The 16,985-nt window shown below is 45.9% G+C and overlaps 1 protein-coding gene across 1 annotated transcript in view; it reads left to right on the top strand.

Annotated features, from left to right (window-relative positions):
* Window positions 1-16,985, top strand: part of Plxna2 (plexin A2) — a 203,053-nt gene that overhangs the window by 82,386 nt on the left and 103,682 nt on the right. Inside the window, exon 4 of the mRNA XM_045142360.1 lies at window positions 10,129-10,263. Within this exon, the coding sequence (XP_044998295.1) occupies window positions 10,129-10,263 (135 nt within the window). The remainder of the gene's footprint in view (window positions 1-10,128; window positions 10,264-16,985) is intronic.

Genomic DNA, 16,985 nt, shown 5'->3' with positions numbered 1-16,985 from the left:
TTGCAGCTTCTCTCGTACTTCCCAGCTCACTGCCAAACTGTCAAAAGCTTTAAGAGGCAAAGTACTGTTCAGTTAATGATTGCAGTCCCTGGAGAGGTGCAGAGCTCTTTTAAGAGAAGAAAGTAGAGGGGAGTGGGGGTATGGGAAGGGCAGAGGGGGATGCTTTAGTGCCTTACACAAAAGCAGAGCTGTAGCTCCTTCTAGCTCTTTCTAAGAAGCAGATTAGAAGGGGGCAGGTCTGCCCCAGCTGCATTCTCCGTGGGTGAAGAACTGGAACAGCGCCCTCAGTTTTCTCTTTTGCACAAAGTGAGAAGTTCAAAGGGTCAGAGGCAGAGTGCTGCTTGGCTGAATGGCCTCAGTGCTCTGCTCCCCAGCACCAGTCAGGCTGTGCATTCCACAGCAGAGTTCCCACCTGGGTGCACCAGGCCCTTCCTCCTCCTCCCCTTCCCAATGTACTCCCCTTGAAATGATAGGGTGGGGTGACTTTCCCCAGAAAAGCTCCCTTCCTGCCCAGTTGACATTATCAGTATGTTGCCATACCTGTCTATGGATGGCAAAATGGTCCTCTCCTTTACCTTACCAGCTCCCCAGATTCCTTCACATTCTTCCTCATTATCCTTCTGCAGTCCTACCAGCGTGACTCTTGGTAGCTGAGGAAAGTGAGGGTTAACCATGATTTGTAGGGCTTGGGGAATCTAGGAAAATCAAAGCCTGGGAAGGGCTGGGAGGCTAGCTCTGTGCAGTCAGCCTATAGTCTGCAGGGTCTTCAAGCTTGATGTGGCCCTTGGGGGATTTTAAAATATCTCTCCCTGTCAAACTCACATAACCTCAGCAGTGGTTTCTGCTGTTATGGCTCTTAAGGTGTTGGTATGGACAGCACCTGGACAGTGGAATCCTCTCCTCAAGGGCATGGCTAAGGAGAAGAACCATGGCTGCACTTTGCTGTTTATGGAATATCTGCTAATGGTCAGAGTAAAGGCAGTGACAAGATTACTACTCAAAAGGCCAAAGCCAAGCCTGCTTCCCTTCCATCCTACCCTCAGTGAGATTCTGGCACCTCCTGTATCCAGCCACTAGCCACCAGCAGGATCTGCCTGCTGACACCACCTGACAACTGTGGGCCGTCAGTAATAGTGGCCTTGAGGAGAAGCAGGTGTTCAGCAGCGAGCAAGGTGACCAGAGGGGCCTTAGAAGTGCTGTTGAGAAGCATGACTCGCACCTGTCCAGGGCAGATCAGATCCAGTGGATCGATTGGGAATACTCATGCTAATTCCCGCCCTCAACCTTCAGCAGGAGAGGACTGGCAATGAATTAATTAGGGTCTGTTGTCAGAGGCAGCTCGTTATTAAAAGCCCTCTCCTGGGAGGGGACATAGGGAATGTTGTAAAGATGACAGGTACTCAGACAGAATTCTTTAACAGAGCTGGGCCCTGCCCTTCAGTTCTGCCCTCAGGCTCAGCCAGGGTATCTGACAGACAGGACACATGGGGTGGCCCTGGTTAGGAGCTAGGGCTTGTGAAGATGATGCCTTATTCCCTCCCTTCTCCGGGCCCCTACTGCTCCAACCCAGCTATGGCCCATCATCCTGACCTCACCTGCCTTTGAGCCAGCAGAGTTCCAGCGTGAGGCCTTGGAGATCTCTTAAAGTGGCACCTGTTATGTAATAGTGCATTCCTCCTGCAAGCTCCTCCTAGTCCAATGGGGTGCCTGGAAGACCCTCTTCACAGAAACAGATAGACAGGGCTCTTCTGTTAAGTACAGCAAGATCTGGAGCATGTGGGCTGAGGTGGAGCAGTGAAGTTCTTTTTCTTCCCTGTTTGGATTTTAGAGACAGGAGGAAAATTGAGTTCTAACACAGTTTAGACCCTGACTTTCTCCCAAAGGCTGTATGATCTTGAGGAAGTCACCTCATCCTTTTATTGCCCTGATTTTCTCATGCATAATGTGAGAATAATAGCAGAGCCTACCATTTCAGGTTGTTGTGGGGATTAAATGAGAAAATATGCATAAGGGCCTTAGTCTGGTAAGAGCAATGAGGGCCAAATAATGGGAGTACTGCTAAGACTCCACTCCTGTCACTCTCAGCAGCAGCTCCCATGTCTTTTGTGAACATGTGTGTAGGGAACTGGCCACATGCACAACATTACCAAGACTGAGAAGCCACTTGGGCTGTGGACAATATAGTCTCTTCTTTAGGCCCTATGTGTGGAGACATGCTAGTTGCTGTGGGGCTCAAAACCTAGATCAGTGCAGGCTTCAAGGAGAAGCTGCTTTGGTGTTAGGTTGCAAGGATGCTTAGGGTCTTGAAGGTAGAACAAATTGTCAAGACAAAGACCAGAAAACTGAGACATAATTAAGAGGTGCTGAAAGCAACATTAGCTACATTGGATGATAAACTAAGGTTTGTACTTCTCTAAGTTATCAATGGGATGTGTGTGTGTGTGTGTGTGTGTGTGTGTGTGTGTGTGTGTGTGTGTAATATACTTTCAGTATTATAAAACTGGTATATGCTCATCATTTTATTTAAAAAAATTAGTAAACTGAGATAAGCAAGAGAAAGAAAATTACAAGCACCTGAAATTTAAAGATTTTGCATATAGAAAAGGCAGGATCCAATGGGTGGTTAAGAAGATTAATCTGGCTGGTGTTTGGGAGAATAGATTAGAGCAGGAAAATGCTGGAGGCAGGGAGATTTCTCAGGTTCTTGCAGTGGCAGAGATAAGAGGCAATGAAAACTTAGACCCCACTGTTCGCAGGGGAAGAGAGATACAGTACATGAATGCGGTCTCTGTTTCTGTTGGTCACTGCACATTTTCCACACCATGGTATACACATGGCATGTGCATCTTTTAAAGGATTTTTCTTTTTAAAAGCTTAGGGAGCCTCCTGCATCCAGACACAAACCTGTGTCAGATAGTGGTGCTCAGATGCCACCCTAGTGTTAATGCAAGCAAAATATTACCATTCCAGATTGTACAAGATAGGGCAATCACAGCCCATTGAAAGAGTGAGTTAATTCAAGAGGGTAATAACCCCTTTCAATCCTCTTCCCTTCACTGTTTTTCCAAACTGCAGGTGGCCTTTATTGTCACCGTGCAAGAGACAGCTTTCAGACTTGCTCTGTTCTCAGGACTCCTCCAGAGGATCCCAGTACCTTTGATACAGTTTCTAGTTCAGTGAGGTCAATGTCCACACATTGACATGGGGAAAACCAAGGCCCCAGAGAGGACTACAGTGGAGAACAAAGAATACCCATGTCCTCAGAATCAGGTAGACCAGGCTTGAGTTTCTCTCTGCTTCTTGCCAGCTCCCTGATCCAGATATACTCATATAGAATTTATTACTTCGCAGAAATGGGGAAGCAAGTCAGGTGTGGTAGGGCATGCCTTTAATCCCAGCACTCTGGAGGCAGAGGTAGGAGGAGCACCATGAGTTCAAGACTACCCTGAGACGACATAGTGAATTCCAGGTCAGCCTGGACTAGAGTGAAACACTACCTCAAAAAACAAAGAAACAAACAAAAAAAAAAAAAGAGGAAGCCACCCTCACTAACTTTGGAGATTATTTGTGTTCACATCCTTTATGTTTTGCATAGTCATTGACATGGAATAGATGCTCAATAAATTGGCTGAAATATGTTAATAGAGAGAAATCTCTGTACATCTAGTCCCTGGAAGTGCTAGCTTCCTGTCCTAAGCTCTGCAGGGGAGAGGGTCACTTCCAAGGGAACCAGATTCTATCTCTGTATGCCCATCCCCAACACTTCTCACCAGAGTCATCACAGTGCCTGCTGAGGAAAGCAAAGCCACACTGCCCTCCACATGGCCCCTCAGGAGTGCCCAGAATCACTCCATGTCCAAACCGCCAGAGCAACAGGGGGAGACTGTGTAAGGTGCTGTGAATGGAGATTCTTGCAGGAGATTTGGGTAAACAACACTCTGTTTTGGCAGAACTCCTTCATTACTTTTGTTAATTCCTTCTCCCACCCCTCCCAAACTCTGCATACTCTGTGAATTCCTGCTTTGCTGCTGGGTGATTTGACTTATCTGTGGCTGCTCAATGCTTCAGCTGATCCTATGTTTTTCTTAATTTTTCACAGAACAGCTAGTGCTTCCTCTGCCCCTGGCAGCTCCTCCTTGTTCCCTGAGCCTCAGACTTGCCCATACCTAGAGCTGTAGTGGTGTGTAGAGGTCTTGATGTCATGCTCCTCTGAGTGGCAGAGTGGGACCTTGGCACTTCTGTGAGGCACAGTCTGTCTTAAACCATAGGGATGTTGGAAGCAGAGGCCTTATCCTGGGAGTGGCATGAGTCAGTGACTTCTTGATCTTCCTCTCCTGGCCCAAGTATAGAAGCCCCAGTTTTGATGAAAAACATAGCCTCTGGGGCCATTCCAACCCAACCTGCACATCTCCTTTCCTCATAGTAAGTGCTCTGTGAGTGTTTACCATCCATCACACTTACTTACCAAGCTGTCAATTCTCAGACTGCCCCAAGATGACAAGGTCTGGAGGACAAGGGCTTCTTTGGAGGAACTTCTTTGCATTCCATGAGGAAACACTCCATAGTCTGTCTCCCTTAAGATCTTGGTGCCTCTGGCCTTATGAGACCCTCTGCTATACCCATCCCAGTTAAATATCTAAGATAGAGTCTTAATATGCACAGAAATAGAAATAATTGTGTCAGGAAATGTCAGTCTTCAGTGTCAAAGCCTTTGAGGGCCAGTGCTAGAGAGAGAGTGTGTGTGTGTGTGTGCATGTGTGCAAAAGAGAGAGCGAGAGGGAGGGAGAGAGATTGGAGGCAGCAGGCATCCTTTTTTTTAAATAAAGGTTTTTTTAGTACATTTTTATTTATTTATTTGAGAGTGACAGAGGGGGGGGGTGGAGAATGGGTGCATCAGGGCCTCCAGGCACTGCAAACAAGCTCCAGATGCGTGCGCCCCCTTGTGCATCTGGCTAACGTGGGTCCTGGGAAATCAAGCCTCGAACCAGTGTCCTTAGGCTTCACAGGCAAGTGCTTAGCCACCAAGCCATCTCTCCAGCCCAGCAGGCATTCTTAAGCTCAAAACATCTTCTTCATGGACAGTAGGGTTCCTTGGTTCCATCTCCTTCCTCTCTTCTCCTGGCTGGGTACAACCCACCGGCTTCTGAGACCACCTCCAATTACCCAAGCATTTGGGTCCAGTCTCCCAGCCCCTCTACAAGGAGCCTCTGCCCACTGATCTGTGATTGTACACACTTAGTTACCTTTCTGGAGCTCAGAAGCAGGGCTGCAACAGGTACTCTAGGAGCTACAGCTCTGAGTGTGAGTTCATGCCTACACCTGCATGTATGTGTGCCAACATATGACTGTATGTACAGGAAGAAAAGATGAAGATCTCAAACTGTATTTATCAAATAATTCAAACTACAAATAATTGAGGTCCTAACGCACAACAAAAATAAACTTCAGCTTAAATCCTCTCATAGCATAAATGCACAGCTGCATCCATCTCTCCAGCTCTAAACTAAGTTTAATTCCCAAGTTATTTCTGAGTTATTGTTGTCCCCAGGAAATAGGTGATAGTCTCACTGTGAATGTGGGGTCTGAAAGAAGACAAGATGGAGGAACATTTGGACTCCTTGGCTACCCATCTACCCTGCTCAGCTCCAGAAAGTAGCTGTGCTGCCCTGCTGAGCCTCTCAAGAATCCCTTGGTTGCTGAGAATGCCTGCTGTGTGTGAATCTCACTTACGATCACCTGTGTGATCTTCGGAGATCACTTAACCTTTGTGGCTTCAAATTTCTTGTGCAAAATGTGAATAATGATAGGCTCAACATTGGGTCAACTTTTAAGGATAATTGAGTTCATTTATGTTTTGTATTTTCAACAGTACCCAATGTACTGTATGAGCTATGCAAGAGGACTGAAGAGATGGCTCAGTGGGTAAAGTGTTTGTCATGTAAGCATGAGGCCCTCAGCTAGGTTCCATAGCACCAATGTAAAGTGGCAGGCATGGTGGCTCATGTTTGTAATTCCAGTACTTGGGAGACAGAGACAAGGAATTCCTGGGGTTCACTGGCTAGCTGGTGTAGCCAAATCAGTGAGCTCCAGATTCAATAAGAGACCCTGTCTCAGAGAATAAGGTAAATAACAATTGAGGAAGACCTGTAACATAGAATTCTGTCCTCAACAAGCACATGCATACATGTGCATTCATGACCACATGCTCACACACATATTAACATACATATACATACCACATGCACATGCAAAAATGAGCTCTACAAATGGTATCTATGAATAAATCCATTAGGTAAGTAGCACCCTAACCTTCCTGTCTTCAGGCAGGACCACACTTAACTCTGAGGTATGCAGGGTATCCTGAGGAGATTTCAGTCTCCCTTGGCAACCCATGCCACAGTCAGATGTCCCCATAGCAGGCACTCTTGTTGCAGCACCTCTGACTTTCTTGTGCAAGGACTTTGTAGGTCTCAGTGAAGACGGACACCTCAGACAGCTCATCTGTAGTGTATGCTACATCTTATGCTATCAGCCTGTGGCTTCCGCGTGCTGACAGAAGCCACGCCCTCTCCATGCCGCCTCCTTTTCCTGTCTCAGCTCAGCTCCTCGCTGTCTGATTGCATATGGAGACCTTCACAATATGGTCTGCAAATTTCCACCCTTGGATCAGATCCATGGACTGTTTTAATTTATCGTTTTTGTGGTTGGTCATTGAAACCTGACTTTGGGGACACAATGCCAAAGAGAGCTGTCCATTTTGTGAGATACCACAGAGTAGACCCAATTACTTGGCTTTCAAAATCTCACTTTTCTTTTGGGTCTCCCTGGAAGTCCCTTGACTTTAGCTGCCCTCTGCCAGGATGAAAAACAAATCTGAAGCTCAAAGCTCTTGTGATTACCCCAGGGCATTCCCTACCGAAGCCATATACATCCCTTAGCTGGCTGGAACCTGGGTTCCAGCACTTATCAACAGGCCTCAAAGCCTTGAACCTTCAGCCATGATTAAGAATTTGATTCTCTGAGGTGGACACTGGACAGTTTGTTTCTTCCTGCTCACTGAGAAAATTTCACCAGGGTTCATAGAGATAACTTCTCTAACTACACCAGGCCCAGGCAAGAATAGAGTCAGAAAGGAATCCCGGGATGCCTGCATCCCAAGCCTACACCTGGTGTGTTGCATCCATGAAAGGAAATGGCCTCTACTGCTGGCGGACCTCCTGCATCTACCTGCTAGCCCTGATCCAATTCTTTCTCCTGTCCTGGACCTCCTTGCCTTATCTGCATTTTTTTTCTAGACCTCTGTAATTATCTTAAAGAGTCACTCGGGCTCCTGGCAGATAGTATGGAGGAGAGGGCACTTGTGGAGGTGCGGACTTCTTGACTAGTGCTGCCCTTCTTAGGATTCAAAGTGAGTTAAATATAGCTCAGTTCAGGTGTGTGAACATGTCCATCAGTTATGATTTTAGCTTTAGTATTTGAGAGTTATATATATAAATTTGACTCTGGCTTTTCCTGGTTTATTGACAGGAGTAGCAGACAGGAAGTTTTCAAAAGCATCTGACCAGGTCTCTGAAAAAGGAAAGGGTCAGTGCATGGGGAAGACAGGAATAACAGTGGCTAAGAGAAAGTATCCTTGATTCCATGAGGCCTGCTCCTAACACTCTAATCCAGAGTTCCCATGCCACCTGCTAAAGCAGTCAGGAGATATAGGCATACCAGAAGCTAGGCCTTGACTCAGTTCCCACCTTGGGATCCAGGCACAGGGCCTTAGGTAGGCGTCTGCTTCTCCTGTCACTGGTCACTGCAGAATCTCAGCTTCCCCTCCCACCCCCCGCCACCATAGGCTCATGATCTACTCCTCATTCAGCCCAGGGCAGCAGATACACATCACACACTATCTTAGGCCCTTTACTGTTCCTTTCTTAGGAGGTACAAAAATGGTCTTGTGCCTGAAATCCACAGTAAACACTTCTGCTAACTGTACCCCTCAGTAACAAGGACCTCACATGTCACTCCAGTGTCAGGGTACAGCTGTGCTTCGGGGGTGTCATGGTCCTGTGCCCTTAGGAGCTCTCAGAGAGGCAGAGTGGGTGGCAAAGTGAGAAGATGGTTAGAACAGGAGTGAATGTTAAGGGTATGAAAGAAAAGGCTTGCTCTTAATATCTTCCACAGAGAGTCTTGGACCTCACCTAGATTTAGCAATAAAGAACTCAAGATGCTCTATCAACTGGTTCACAAGTATATACTTTTGAGGAGCATCCACTAAGCATCCCTCTGTGACCATAGCCACCTGTGTTCCAACCTCATGCAGATCCTCAGAGTGTTACAGGGAGAAAACAGGATGTTGACGGGGCTATACATATTGGAAGCAATTAGAGAACAATTCAAGTAGGGAGTCGATACATGTTAGCTGGTACATATACAACAAGAAAATCATTGATTATGATCCTAAGATAAATGTCTGGTAGAAAAAAGAAAAGCATCGGTGTATGCAATTAATTAGCCTTTGAGGGAGAGGAGCCTCTTGAGAGACTAGGCCTAACTTAGAAAGCAGGCAGGCAGAAGGCGTTGGAGCAGGAAATGTGGGTGAATGGCCAGCTGATACACTAGAACAAGACACTAGGGGCAGAGCCCATTCACACTGGGAACTCCTTGGACCTCTTTGAGTTTCAGCCTTGTGCGCATAGGGTTGGGTGTGATTAGTCCTTTTCAGCCCTCTGCACTAGCAGCCTCTGCTAGTCACTGGCAGTCTGTTAGACATGTACATTCACAGGCCTCATCCTCATAAATCAGAAGCTCTGGGCCCAGCTCAGCCACCCACTTCCCAAACCCTCCAGGCAGTTAAGAGGGGAGCAGAATTGAGGACATGAGGTCACTTTACTGCTTCTCTACCCTGGCTGCTCTTTAGCCTCACCTAGAGAGCTTTGAAACCCAGTGGAGGTACGTAAGTCCCACCCACGGAAATTCTGACCCATGAATCTAGCCCTGGCATTCACATTTAAAAACAAACCAGGGCTGGAGAGATGGCTTAGCGGTTAAGCACTTGCCTGTGAAGCCTAAGGACCCCGGTTCGAGGCTCGGTTCCCCAGGTCCCACGTTAGCCAGATGCACAAGGGGGCGCACGCGTCTGGAGTTCGTTTGCAGAGGCTGGAAGCCCTGGCGCGCCCATTCTCTCTCTCCCTCTATCTGTCTTTCTCTCTGTGTCTGTCACTCTCAAATAAATAAATAAATAAAATTTAAAAAAAAAAAAAGAAAAAAAAACTCTCCAAGTGATTCAAGTGTATGGTCTGGGCTGAGAAACCCTGGCCCAATGTCAGTGACGACCATTTTGATGGTACACAATTGTCCACCACCCTGATATGTGGAGCCATTGGCTCCTCATCCATAGTAGGTGAGCATATGCACAGACTTGTATATACACAAATCACACTGTACTGTACACATATGTAGACATATATAATAGCAGCCATTTTGGGATAGACCAAAATTGGATATGATATTGCATGCCTATAACCACAGCACTAGGAAAACTGAGTCAGGATAATGAGTTTGAGGCCAGACTGGATTCCATAGTAAGATCTTGGCTTCAAATGAATTAAAGAGAAAAAATGAGAAAGAGAGAGTGAAAGAGGAAAGGGTAGGAAGAGGAGGGAAGGGCTCCCAAACTCAGCATGCTCTGAGCGCATGGGAACTGAAGTGGGATGTTTGAAATAAGTGGTCCTTCTATGCAAAGCAGTGATTTGAAGGGTAGCAGTTGTCTTCTGTAAGCCATTTCCCTAGGTGGAAGCAGGTGAGCCAAGACCAGGCTGGGTGTAGCATGCCTGTAGCTCCATGTCTGTTTTGTGGAACTTGTGATGAAATAGTCTGAACAGCACAGCCCCTCCAGCTTTGCTGCCATTGGACATGTCGCCTCTTTCTTGGGCCAGCTCTATTCTGAGCCTGCAGCTCTGCTTGATGGGTGTGATGGTTTGGATGTGAATGTATGTCTCCCATAGTCTCAGGCAGTTTTGATTAAGGTTAAGTTTCTTACTTAAGTCTCTAGCAGCCTGCTGGAGGAACCATGTCTCTGCAGGCTCATCTTTAGTCCAGCCCTACTAAGGTATATTGAACACCTCTTTTCTCTTGCAGATTCGAGCTGATGGCCCCCCCCATGGTGGGTTCCAGTATGAGATGGTCTCTGTGTTCAAAGATGGGAGCCCCATCCTCCGTGACATGGCCTTTTCCATTGATCAGCGCTACCTGTATGTCATGTCCGAGAGACAGGTAAGTGCTGGCTCCAATCTTTCCTTTCCAAACTCTAGCAGATTTCTGGTAACCTATCAGTGTTCTTTACAACAACAGAGACCTCTGAGTTTGATGTACGGGGTCCTGAGAGAAGCAGAGCCCCTGTAGAGATTTTCAGAGAGCTTATGGAAGAAGCCAGAGCCAACCTCTTCCCAGAGGCTTCTCTCCAGGCCATAGCCCCTGTCTGAGAAAGTGATGAACAGCCCTGCAAGAAAGGGCCAGACTGTGCGAGCAGCTTGGTGTGATTAGGAGGTAGATTTACTACTCTTGGGTCCACAGAGTCTGCTGCTCACAGGAGCCAGAGTGGTGTAAATGATCCAGGCCTCCAGGTTGAGCCTGCTCCTGAGAGACAGGCCTGAGAATGGCCCTGGAAGAAGAGTGGGTCGTGGCCTAAGGTTGAGACTAATGCAGGGTAAAAGCTGGTCCATTCTGAGACACTGAAACTGTGCCTGCTGAGATGAGGAACTCAGATCTCTACTGAGTAACAATAGAACAAGTTCCTAGCCTTCTCGGCTTTAGCCCAGAAGGGAGTTATTTCCCCAAATTGTATTTTTCTTGCATGTATATGAGCACAGTTAACCACTGGTAAGACTAGAAAGATGGGAAGACCAGACCCTTGAAAGAAAGAAACTAAGCAAAGATTTTAACAAAGGCTGGTTCATTCCATCTACTTGATAAAGGGGTAACCAAGGCACAGCAACATGGCCTCGTACTTGTTCTTAAGAGCACAAGTGAGTGAGAAGAAAGAGGTTGGTGAGTGTATCAGTGTTCAAGGAAACTGGCTGAGGCTGGGAGGGATGCTGGGCTGGAGGACCAGCAGCTTGCACTAGGTAGTGCATGTGTCATTCTCAGAATACTCTACAAGGATTCTAATGTCTTTGGTCAATTTCACCCTTCCCAGAGTTCTCTGTGCTATTTTTTTCCTCTGTGATTTTTTTCCCCCCACTATGGGGAATCTGGATCAAGGGTGAGGCCTGATCTGCAGAATTAAGAAGGCGGGATGGGCACATAATAGCATTAAGGGAAGCAGTGGTGCAGCTCTAACATGGAAATTATTTCTTAGGAATGAATGACACAAGTCATATGCTAATTGCATGCAAATTACACCCAGATCCTCTTGAACCCACCTGTCTCTTCCACTCTCATTCATGTGGCCTCTGCAATTGAGGCATAAACAAGTCCAGATGGGAACTTGGTAGAAGTGGGGGAAGTTTTGCCAACCTAGAGTAGGTAAGGAAGTCTTGGAAATAAACACTGACCTGTTAACTAGACCAATAAAACAGCTAGTCTGCCTTGGGGAAAATGTTAACAGATACATATTTATTGGGAAGAAAGAAATCAGAAAATATCAAAACAAATGGGGGCTGGGCTGCTACCCTTAAATTGATTACAATATAATGAGAGAGACATGTCCCCTAAGAAGTATATCATCAGATTGAATTCTATGAATGTTGTACATTTCCCTCCTATTCTTGTGTGTATTTATGTGACTGTGTGTGTGTGTGTGAGTGAAAGTCAGAGGACAACCTCAGGTGTCATTCCTCATGTGCCATCAAAAAAATTTTTTTTTGAGACGCGGTCTCTCATTTGCTTGGAACTTATCAATCAGACTAGACTGGCTGCCTAGCAAGTCCTAGGGATCAAGTCTCAGGGAGCAAGTCCCAGGGATCCACCTTTCTTTCCACATCCCCAGTACTGGTGTTTCAACCACGTTCATCCTTTTTTACATGAGTTCTTGGGATCAAACTTGGATCCTTATGCTCACAAGTAAAGCACTTACGTGACTAAGCTATATCTTTACCAACTCTTATTTTTTATTTTTAAGAAAGTTATTTTAAAATAAAAATTAGGATATGCTCACCACGTAAATTAAGGGACCATATTGAGAAAACAGCCACAAGTCACCAAGTTCTACTGCCTAAAATGTAGCTCCCTGTTGATATTTGGTGGATACTCACCCACATTTGCAGTAGCACTTACAGAAAGCAGTATGGGCAGACAGAGAGGTGATGACATGCAGACCCAGGTGAAAGAGTACTCAGAAGGCTGAAGAGACCTGTGTTCTATGTGATGTTTTCAGACATTATATGGCAAAGGACCAGGAAAATCACTCTGGGTTATGGCTCTCTCTTGGGTCCCCTATGCCCAGTAAACTGTAAAAGCAGAAGCATCAAACAAGTGTCCAAACAGCAATTACAGGGACCATCTGGGAAGGTGCCAAGGAACATATTTTGGCAGCCTACATGAGATGGGAATTTTGGGGTTCCTTGTACACCAGTATGCCAGTGCACCAACAAATTTAGAGTACTTGGGTTCTTGTTTTATTAATTTAAAGAATTAAATTCCATAAACCAGAGGGTAAGCTTTATAGAGACTTTCAGATTAAAGAGAAGAAAGTATAGAGCGTTCCCGCCATGTGGAGGGCAAGAGAGGGTTGAGAGCTCATATGGGAGTAAGAAGGAGAGTGTCCCCTCATCTCAGCCCAACTGGGCTGAGACAAAGGAAGCTTATCAGAACCTGAAGATTCAGGAGCCACTTGTCCCCTGGCACAAGTCTATTTATCACCTTGCTGTGGTGGTTTCACCTTCTGGCTCCGGGGAGCCACAGTGAGGGCTGTTTGGTCTTGGGTAGGGGCCCACTTAGGTAGAGGCCAGCCTTGACACCAAGTTCTGGAGGCTGAACTTGACCAACGACAATGTCAGGATTAGATTTATATTCTAAGAAAGGGGATGTCCCTGGGGTGGGGAGGGGTGGCTCAGGTTGTTTGTGGAAAAACAGATCTAGGGAACTCCTTAAGGCGAGAGATAAGAAGTCAGATCCTGTGATCTCTAGCAAGTGCAAAGTATGAGGGCAGACACTTCCTGCCTGTACTCTCAGGGGCCAGGCCCTCCTAACTAAGGGAGTCCAATAGCTTTTTTAGGTATTTAGGGTGACTGGGCCCCTGAAAGTATCTTTGTAGTCTCCATTGTGCTAGAGAACAAGGTATGATCTGATTTCTTATCTCTTCCCTAGACCTGTTTTTCCACAATTGACTTGGGCCCCTCCTGGAAAGGTCTTCTTTCCTAGGATTTAATTAGCTGGCCTGAGAAGAGGGAAGGATCCCCTGGGCCCTACTCCCACATGGGCTCTGTACCCCCTTCTGCTCTCCACATGGCAGGAGCTCTTTGTACTTTCTTTTCTTTCCTCTTTTTGCATTTCTTCCAGGCCCACCACATGAGCTCTCAGACCATGTGGGTATATTCATATTCCTTCCCTAGATTCTGTACTTCCCTAAATACATACAATAATTTAGTAATTATCCTTCTCAGTCTGGTTTACCCAAGTCTTTGCTTAGATACAAACACAGACCTAAGGTTTGGAGTTCAAGGACTTTATTCCTGAATCTCTTAACACCCCATTTCACTAATTGTCTAACCAAACTATCCAACTCCCTTTCATATCTTTTTCTCAAATGTGATGCTTTTTGAAAAATGCATTCACAGTGTTGGCAGAAGGAGATGTAGCTCAGTGGCAGAAATCATTGCTGGCATGTTCTATCCCCAGCATGGAACAGTGTGGCCAAGAAGAGCAGCTGAGTCAGGATAGAGTTGATGAGTAGGTGTGAGGGTATATGATGAGCTCATAGTCCATATTAGATGCTGCTTCTGAGAGCATCAGCTCTGGCACATCAAGGGTGTATGTATGTATCTTGTCTGTAAACATCATTCCTTCATTCCATGTTCTGTTTCAGAGGCCCTATTCTCATTATTGTCCCACATAAGACTGATTGGGCAGCAGCCAGCCATAGGTACAGGAACTGGAAGCCTTTGGATTTAATGCCATAGGGTCTGATCAACTGAGATATTAGTACAGAGTTCCCTGTACCAGCTGGGACAGCAGTTAAGAGCTATGTCCATGGGGATTTGTGGCAGGGCTCTGAAGCCTATCATTAAGGGAACTATAAATCATGCATAAATGGGTGGCCAGGTGACTTGAGCAATGGCTGATCCAGGGCTGAGGGCCAAGAGCAGCTCATGAGGCCCATGTGTCTTAGGCCCCCGAGTGTAGTATTCACACGCAGTATAAAGGACACATTCTAGGGTCTGCTAGGAGGACAGTCAATAAGAATGAATGAAGTCAGAGCCGGGCGTGGTGGCGCACACCTTTAATCCCAGCACTCAGGAGGCAAAGGTAGGAGGATCACTGTGAGTTTGAGGCCGGCCTGAGCTAGAGTGGGACCCAACCTCGAAAACAAAGAATGACGTCAGGTGGCCTGTGTTTGCATAGCCAGTCATATGACTCTCATAGCCTCAGTTTCCCCCTTTATTGGAGAGCATGCAACACATAGCAAGATTGCCTGTGAAGTCCCAAGCCCTGGGTTATATCTCACCGTGATGTAGCTGAGTGGCCTTGGTCAAGGTACTTAATCTCACAGGAGGTCAGGGTGAGACTTGGCTGAGGCAATGCATGGAGAACTTATTCCTGTGCCTCACACACCACATCAGTACTTACAGTGATGATTCTACATGGCCTCTCATAGCCCTTGCTCTCTACAGTTCCAGTATTGGTGTACAGAGGTTGTGAGTGATAATTAGGGCAAAGGCAGTGGTATGTACCCCACACAGCAAACCTGGCCTGGGCAAGTAGGCTCAATTTCTAGAACTTTAGTCTTGCCCTTTCTCCAGCTCCCTGGGGGCCTGGGCCCTTTACTTCTCAAGTACTTGGATGTCTCAACTTAAATGACAGATGATAAATTGAATTCTAACATCATTCTCAAAGAAGCTCATCTAGTTAAGTGCCTGGGATTGGGGCATTTCTCCCTCTGAGAAGATAATACCAAAGGCAGCACTGTTAAGGTTGAAGCTAGAGCAGTTACTCTGAAGGAGAGATGAACAAGACTGTGTGTTCACATGAGTATCATCCCCAACCATGATCATTATAGAGTAGGAATTTGATTATGGACAAGTGTATTCATGAGTTAAGAATGCATATTCATCTGTTTTCTATTAGGATAACAAACTACCAAGAAGTACATGACTTATAAAGTAGTTTACTCAGCTAGAGTTTTGGAGGCTAAAGTCCAAATAATATGGCCTGGGCTCTGGCAAAAGCCACATAGTTGTGTCAGTTGGAACAGATAGCATCATGAAGGGTGCCCACACAAAGAGGAACAAATCACATGGCAAGCCAGGAAACCAGTGAGACCTGGAAAGAGCCAGACTTGCTTTTCCATGAAATCCTTTTGTGATCACAAAAAAGGCTCCTTTAAGAACTGCAACCATCTCTTTCAAGGGCAGGTCCCTCAGTGCTGTGGTTTTGTGTGAGCCTTGAGGGACACATGCCAGCCATAATTTAAACCATAGTACTCCTCTTAAAAGGCCTAAGATCATCCACTGCCTCATGAAAATGAGACTTCTCTATAAACACCTCTGGGCACCCTACTCTTCCCTTTTCCCTCTACCCTATCCCCAGCATGCCTCTCTGTTCCCCCATCCCTTCCCAAAGACAAAACACCTGCTATATCCTTGGGACCATGTAAGAGTAGAACCTGGTCTCCCACTATGTCAAGAGATATTTTTATTTCCATACAAAGCTAGTAAAACCATTCAACCTCTCTCTTCTCTCCCTCTTAATTAACTAAATGTAATTAAGAAATAGGACTAGTAAGAAGTGTTGGATCATTAGTGCCACTGCCTAACAAGTCAATGTTAATGTGATGTTAATGGATCTATGGCTGGCCAGTCCCAGGGGCAGTCTCAGGAAAGGATTCCCCAATCCTGCAGTTAACTGCCCAGGTGTTCCATAAAGAGGAGCAGGGCTCTTCCCTAGAAAGGTGCCCCAGCTTCATCTGCAGTGAGTCAGCAGATGTCAGGAACATGAATGGAATTTATTCCTAGACCCTCATTGTCTGATGGAAGTCAGACAGGGAGTCCCAGGAAAGTCAGGCTGAGAGCCAAGTGAAACAGCAAGCCAGAAGATGAAAAGAAAAAGGATAGCCTGCTTCCAACCCAACTTGTCAGGCTGGCCACTCCCAGAAAGGGAATATAACTTATCCTCTGGGTAGATGGGAAAAGAGTGTAGGAATGGAAGCAATTATTCTACTTTATACTTTAATTAGATTGAATTAGCAGAGGGAATAGAAGCATAAAATGATCCAGTGAAGGGTGAAATGGGAAAGGGGCGTCACAGTGCTGAATGGCTCCATACAGGCTAGAAGGAGACTTGGGAACAGCCAAAGGGCTGGTAATGGATACATGCTGGAAGAGGGTGGGGACACGAGATTCTTTTATCTGTTTTGATACCTGCACATGTTAAATCACATGGAGATTAGGAGCTGGCGTGAAAGTGATACCAGCCCTGACTCCATAGCCTCTTGCTAGGTGTATGGCTTTTAGAAAATTATTTAACATTTCTTTAAGCCTCAGTCACTTCATCTGTAAAACAGGCCTCATGGAAGGACAACACTCAGTAGCAGAGGCCAGTAAGTTAAAAAGGAGATACAAAGGGAAGAGAAAGAAAGGGAGGAGGGTACTTAATAGGTTGGTATTGTATATATGTAAGTAGAATGATTGAGATGCGAAGGGGATATGATGGAGAATGGAATTTCAAAGGGGAAAGTTGGGGGGAGAGGGTATTACCATGGGATATTTTTTATAATCATGGAAAAATGTTAATAAAAATTGAGAAAAAAAAATTTTTAAAAAAAGGCATCATGAAGTAGT

Source organism: Jaculus jaculus, chromosome 1 (genome assembly GCF_020740685.1).
Source record: "Jaculus jaculus isolate mJacJac1 chromosome 1, mJacJac1.mat.Y.cur, whole genome shotgun sequence".
NCBI classification, from domain to species: Eukaryota; Metazoa; Chordata; class Mammalia; order Rodentia; family Dipodidae; genus Jaculus; species Jaculus jaculus.
Note: the sequence above shows the minus strand (reverse complement) of the source record. Positions and strands in the feature narration are given on the sequence as shown.